Source organism: Anarrhichthys ocellatus, unplaced genomic scaffold (assembly GCF_004355925.1).
Source record: "Anarrhichthys ocellatus isolate YVR2014 unplaced genomic scaffold, GSC_Weel_1.0 scaffold24, whole genome shotgun sequence".
NCBI classification, from domain to species: Eukaryota; Metazoa; Chordata; class Actinopteri; order Perciformes; family Anarhichadidae; genus Anarrhichthys; species Anarrhichthys ocellatus.
The window spans coordinates 10,593,523-10,599,793 of NW_022280054.1; the positions used below are offsets into that span (position 1 = coordinate 10,593,523).

General features: G+C 43.3%; 1 protein-coding gene across 1 annotated transcript; it reads left to right on the plus strand.

Moving 5' to 3' along the window:
• Positions 1-794: 794 nt before the first annotated feature.
• On the plus strand, positions 795-5,036 carry LOC116390919 (homeobox protein otx5-like). The gene is made up of 3 exons (XM_031861063.1): positions 795-988; positions 2,218-2,369; positions 2,615-5,036. Exons 1-3 carry the CDS (start codon positions 892-894, stop codon positions 3,251-3,253), a joined length of 888 nt encoding a protein of 295 aa, XP_031716923.1. The 5' UTR covers positions 795-891; the 3' UTR covers positions 3,254-5,036.
• The last annotated feature ends 1,235 nt before the right edge of the window (positions 5,037-6,271 follow it).

Genomic DNA, 6,271 nt, shown 5'->3' on the forward strand with positions numbered 1-6,271 from the left:
GAGAGAGAGAGAGAGAGAGAGAGAGAGAGAGAGAGAGAGAGAGAGAGGGAGGGAGAGAGAGGGAGGGCTCTGTGTCTACTTGGGTAAGAAGTTACTTCTAATTAGCCAGCCTCTTCTTGCTCGCCTCACTTATCCACTGTGCAGATCCAGATCCTCTCCTCCAGGACCAGGTACCGCAAAGGGGCCCATCCGCTTTGCAGCAACCCACCAGAGCGCAGCCAGACGGCCGAGCTGTTGTGGAACTTGTAGCTTTTTGGTACCTGTCACTTGGCGACTTCGGTGCGCACCGCAATTACGCACGACTTGGAGGGAGACACTGCATCTCATCACGGGGCTTTTTGTTCTTTTTAGTTAGCCTTTATCATTTGTAATGAGGTATCTGCATTTATTGTCTTTGGGTTGATTTTAGTTGTTGCATTGGTTGTAATCTGGATAGAGGAGACATAAAATATACATCCGGTTTCAATTCAGCGGGTGTTTTTTTACGCATCAGTTTAAAACACGCGTAAAGGCGCAGCGCCTTACATCTACAGCTAGAAGCGCAGGTGCCTGGTTAAACAGCACTAAGTCAGAGTACAAAGGAAGGACAAGGCCAGCAAGGAAAACACAAAACAACAACTTAGTGACAAACAACTCAAAGAAAAAACAGAGGGAGGGAGAGAGAGAGAGAGAGAGAGAAAGAGAGAGAGAGAGAGAGAGAGAGAGAGAGAGAAAGAGAAAGAGAGAGAGAGAGAGAGAGACAGAGAGAGATAGAGAGAGAGAGAGAGAGAGACAGAGAGAGAGACAGAGAGAGACACCCCCTGGAGACTAGCTAGGAGACCCAGCCCCCGGCCTGAGAGAAGGAGAGAGAGAGTGAGGTAGTGAGGGAGTGTTTTAAAGCCAGCAGCAGGCATGATGTCGTACATTAAGCAACCCCATTACTCCGTGAACGGGTTAACGCTGTCCGGCCCGGGCATGGATCTGCTCCACTCCGCCGTTGGATACCCCAGTAAGTAATGTCTTCTTTTTCAAATAATTTAAAGCTGTCGTTTAGTTGTAGTTTCAACAAATAAAAAAGGTAAATTTTGAAATGCAGTTACTGAAAGAATTCACGGAAAATGTTTGCGTAAAATGATCAGTAAAAAAAGACCATTTCGCTTATTTTGTCATTATTTTAAAATGTATCAAGGGTATGCTTTATGAGTATGAATAGATGTCTGATTCTTCAGCCATCAGAACACGTGTTCACTTGACCTATAAGTTCGGTGGATTATAGAGTCAAAAAACAACAAGAAACGTGTGTGAATGGAAACGCAGCCTGTTCTCACACAGACTTAACACCGAAATAGACTCCAATCTGTTGCTCTTGTCATGTAACCTATTTACAAAAGGATGCTCATTGTATTTTACTTTGTGCCATTGTGATGAGTTTTTTTCTCCAGAAGTGAACACTTCTTATATTGTTTGGGTGAGCTACGTGGCATCTGTCATCCTTGAGAGGAGAGTTTGAATGAAACGATGCCGAGGTTTGGCACCGATGACAGAAGGCGTGATACAAAGCGTGGCCTTCTTGTTGCAGATTAGAGTTAAGACCAAATTCAGAACACATGCTTTGGAGTGACTTTCGTTTCTTCACTTTGTATATTTCGATTCAAACAGCCTCAGTTATGACGGATAAAACCATAGAAAACGTGTTATATAACTTTAATCGATGTAATAAAAAATACAATATTTTACTCAGCGACGCTTTTCTTCTGATATGTCACGAGAGGCCGATGAAGAAATGTAGCGACCACAATTTATTAAACTTCATTCGGTATTTTGCAAGACAGTAAAATAATATCGAGGCCATAATATAAAAAAACAACACTCTCGGGCAGTTTATAAAATAAGTTATTTTTGTGAATTCAAGAGAAATAATTCAAATAATTAACTTGATTCATGAGCAAAAAATGATTATATTTTGTGGGCCTTAGTAAAATATCCCACCTTGATTATGAATAAAGGGATTTTAATAGTCTGATTTAGAAAATACGTTGGTGCTGCAATCTATTTATCTGTTGAATCCAGAGGTTTTTTAGTTAAATGTTTGAACCAACACACAACAGGCCTTTTGTTGCAGATTTATTTTTAAATACGAACATAAAAAAACAACGCAAGCAAAATCATGACAACAATAATGATCATAATAATAGCCATCATAATAATAATAACGTTTTCTTCTTCTTCTATTGTTAGACACTCCGCGTAAACAGCGTCGGGAGCGCACCACCTTCACACGCGCACAGCTGGACATCCTCGAGGCTCTGTTTGCCAAAACGCGCTACCCAGACATCTTCATGAGGGAGGAGGTGGCCCTCAAGATCAACCTGCCGGAGTCCCGAGTCCAGGTAACACATTATTAAACAAGTATGCAGATAAATGTCATGTCTTACTTTTCTTTTCTTTAAAGGCCTTAATTCATGTCATAATTCATTTTAATGATACAAATAAATAAATAAGTCACCACTGACTTGCTGAAAGAAAGAAATGTGAGCAAGGTTTCCTCACAATAGCAGTTTTTGCAGTAGGACTATCTTAAGCATTTGATAATGAATGGTGATGATATAACTGATGCACCTCTGCCATCCTCCAGGTCTGGTTCAAGAACCGTCGTGCCAAGTGTCGCCAGCAGCAGCAGCAGAGCACGGGCCAGTCCAAACCACGGCCCCCTAAAAAGAAGGCATCGCCCGCTCGGGATGCCAACTCCGAGGCCAGTGCCAACCCCTCCAATGGACCCTACAGCCCTCAGCCCCCTCCTCCAGGCACCTCCATCACCCCCAGCTCCAGTTCTGCTAGTGCCACGGTGTCCATCTGGAGCCCGGCCTCCATCTCCCCACTGCCAGACCCCCTGTCCGCCTCCAACACCCCCTGCATGCAGCGCACCTCCGCCTACCCCATGACCTACACTCAGGCCCCGGCCTACAGCCAGAGCTACGGAGGCTCCTCCTCCTACTTCACCGGCCTGGACTGTAGCTCCTACCTGTCCCCCATGCACCCGCAGCTGTCGGGCACCGGAGGCGCCCTGAGCCCCATCACGGCCTCCTCGATGGGGGGGCCCCTCAGCCAGTCCCCGGCCTCGCTCTCCTCCCAGGGCTACACGGCCGCCTCGCTGGGCTTCGGAGCCGTCGACTGTCTAGACTACAAGGACCAAGCTGCCTGGAAGCTCAATTTCAATGCCACTGACTGTCTGGACTACAAAGACCAGAACTCCTGGAAGTTCCAGGTCTTGTAAATAGCAAGTAGGAGGTGGGGGAGGGAAGAGGGGTAGGGGAGAGAAATCAGAGTAGGGCGAAAAAACCCCAGATTGGTGTGTTGGTAGAAGAAAGGAGGAGACCGTGGGACACAGAAATCAATTAATCACATCAGCTGAAGAACGAATCAGCTGAAATTAAGTCTTTTGCCATTTCATGATGAAAAATGTGTGTGGAAGTAAACTGATCTGTCGATGACAGTCAGTGTTCCTAAGTTGAAACGTTATGTATTGTTAGTGTACGATATCTGTACACTAACATATAATCAGTGAGAAAGAACAGCAGCTGTGATTCTGTAGCTCGGTGGTGTTCAGGGCCGAAATGGTTGTGATTCAAATGCAGCATTGAGTAAAGAGAACATGCACGAACAAAGGGGCATTCTTTTGATTGACGACTCAGTAGTTTTGGTTGAGAAACATTCAGAAACCGCTCCGCTGGCCTCCACTCGGACCAGCAGAGTGTTCGACAGTTTACAACAGTTTCCGGTGACCTCCAAGTTTACGGCCTTGAAATCGACGTTTAAAAGCACACGAACCGACTACAGCCCAAGCTCATGTTTATTTCTTCCTTCTAGACTTTGTCTTGTATTTTCTGTGATTATATACATATATCATCAGCGAGCTGACTCAAAAAAAAACAACTCAAACCAACCCAGACGTGACATCTCGAGGGAGGACCGATGGTTAAACACCGTGTGAAAGATGTTTAGCAGACAGAAGCTGACGATTCCCAGTAGCCTTGTGTGATACTGACCCTCTGCAGCCTGCGTGTGTCTGCGTTACAAAGCGGAGGGTTGTGGAGTTGGTCACTGGAGTGACTGCAGTACAAACCTGTTGCCTTTGAGCATGGTTGAAATCATTAGCAGAATGGCTCGTGCATTGTTAGTTTTAATAGGATCACTTCCAGACAATTTGTGCCGACAATGGTCGCATTGTGGCAGCCGAGTACTCCCCCCCGCCCTCCCCCTCTCCATCTCACAGTGTTTGCGTGAGGTTAGCAGGTTGTTGAAGCAGTTCTTGAATCTACGAACGACTTTGTTATGAACTGTGTGTTGCTGATAAACTGCTCCAGATGACGGGAGAGACGACTGCACCAGAGAAAGAGAAGGGACTTCCTTTGCACAGAGAGTGTTGGTGCCTCTCTCAACTCCAACCTGTAAAGATGTGATGGGTACCACTTTATGTGTTTGATGTATCTGTTGATTTCTTTTTTTTTTTTGTATTAGACTTAAACAATATTATGTTTCTTTTTGAAAAAAAAATAATTGTGAATTCGTTAAAGTAAGAATTGTGGTAATTTGTTTTGAAGTTGATATTATTATCAGTATTATTACTATCATCATTAATATTATGTCTTCAGCGGACATGGACGTTGCTAATATACTTTTTTTTTGTTCTTTTGTAAATATTAAAACTTGAAAATGCAATCATGTCTGGTATCAGCAGGCGCTCCAACACAATCTCTCTTTTTCTTAATTTCTAGAAAACTGCCAACTTTTTATTTTTTCTGTTTATATTTTTTCTGGTTTCTTCTTCTTCTTCTTTTTTTTCAAACTCAGGGGTTTATCCAATAAAAGTAGCAGTATTAGGATACAATACTGTTCATGCTTCTTAATCATTTACTGTACTTTTGTTTTTCTTTTGCATTACTATAATCTTCTCTGCTTATTTTTCTGACATGAATTATTTTGTATATTTCATTTGTCTCCTGTGTTTTCGGCCGGTCTAACCACTACCATGCTAGATGATGTTTCTGAGACATTAAAACGACTTCATTAAAACTCTTCATCGTCATTGTGTTCTGTGAGTGACTGCATTTTGTGTGCAAGCATTGAATCGAGGTAGGGCTTCACTTATGACATGTGTTATCCTGGTCTTCGGGGGGCACAATAGGAGAGTATCTGACGTCCAGAGAGGGAAGATTGGGACTCAGTTTCTGGGAGCGTCCCACTAATCCACACCAAAGGTTGAGTGGGTGTAAGGCAGAGATAGGACAGAGAGGACAGGAAAGAGATTAGAACTAACAATAATACTGAGTCCCAAAGTGAAGTATCAGAGAGGGGCAGATTATTTTGGATTTAATGTTTCTGTGCGTTCCTGCCACCGGTGGGCCAGAGGGTCAGCACCACGGAGGGGTGTGAGGAGTGCACTGGATGAAAGGTTTTAGGGACGGTATATATTAGCTTGAAATGCATAAAATCAACACAATACACCTATTAGAAGACAATGGTAATCATGATGAATATCCACCATCAAACATACTTGATATCTCTTATTTCATAACTGAATCGATTGCCATTAACCTTTGTACAAACAGTCTGCAGTGTCATGGCAGGTCAGGAAATAGTCATATTACATTGACTAATATCTATTGGTTTCGTGTACAGGGACACAAATTGTCTGTTTTTTTTCGTGTCGCTCAGGATGAAAATAATGCTAACGAAAAGTCAGTTAGGATCCTTTTTTCGTGGTGGACACACAAATTCAATGCATCAACGTCAGAGCAAGTAACAGTTTTTATTATCTAAAAAGACGTGAGAAAGGACGTGGATGGGTCCAACAAACAGGACTTTCAACCACGAGGCTCGTGGTTTGACGGTTGTGGCTTTGTTGTTCGTGACAGTTTTCCGAAACCTACTTACGTGGTTTTGTTGCCTAAACTCTACTTTCGTTATTTTAAGCCCAACCATGACATTTTTCCAAAACCTAACTTTTGTTTTTAACGTAATGTCGTCACGGAGAAACAAGTCGTTTCGAGCGTCACGGAAAATACGGAGAATTGGTTTCCCTGTACACAAAAGGAATAGATTGCATTTCGTGACTATTTCACGAAATACTGTCAGACTGTGCTGGTTCCCTACCGGATGAATCCTCCCGACCTTTCCTCTGGCACCATCATCAGGTCAAAAAACTTTGTTTATGACTAAATACCTGCAAAGTGAATGACCTTCCCATTTAGGCCAAGCTGCACTTTGGGTTCAGTGCTAATTTAGCAAATGC

Excerpts from the sequence above, each read along its gene's own strand:
- LOC116390919 (XM_031861063.1), top strand. The coding sequence starts at position 892 with ATGATGTCGTACATTAAGCAACCCCATTACTCCGTGAACGGGTTAACG. Across the intron at positions 989-2,217 it reads CTCCGCCGTTGGATACCCCA|ACACTCCGCGTAAACAGCGT; the intron begins GTAAGTAATGTC and ends TTCTATTGTTAG. Across the intron at positions 2,370-2,614 it reads TGCCGGAGTCCCGAGTCCAG|GTCTGGTTCAAGAACCGTCG; the intron begins GTAACACATTAT and ends GCCATCCTCCAG.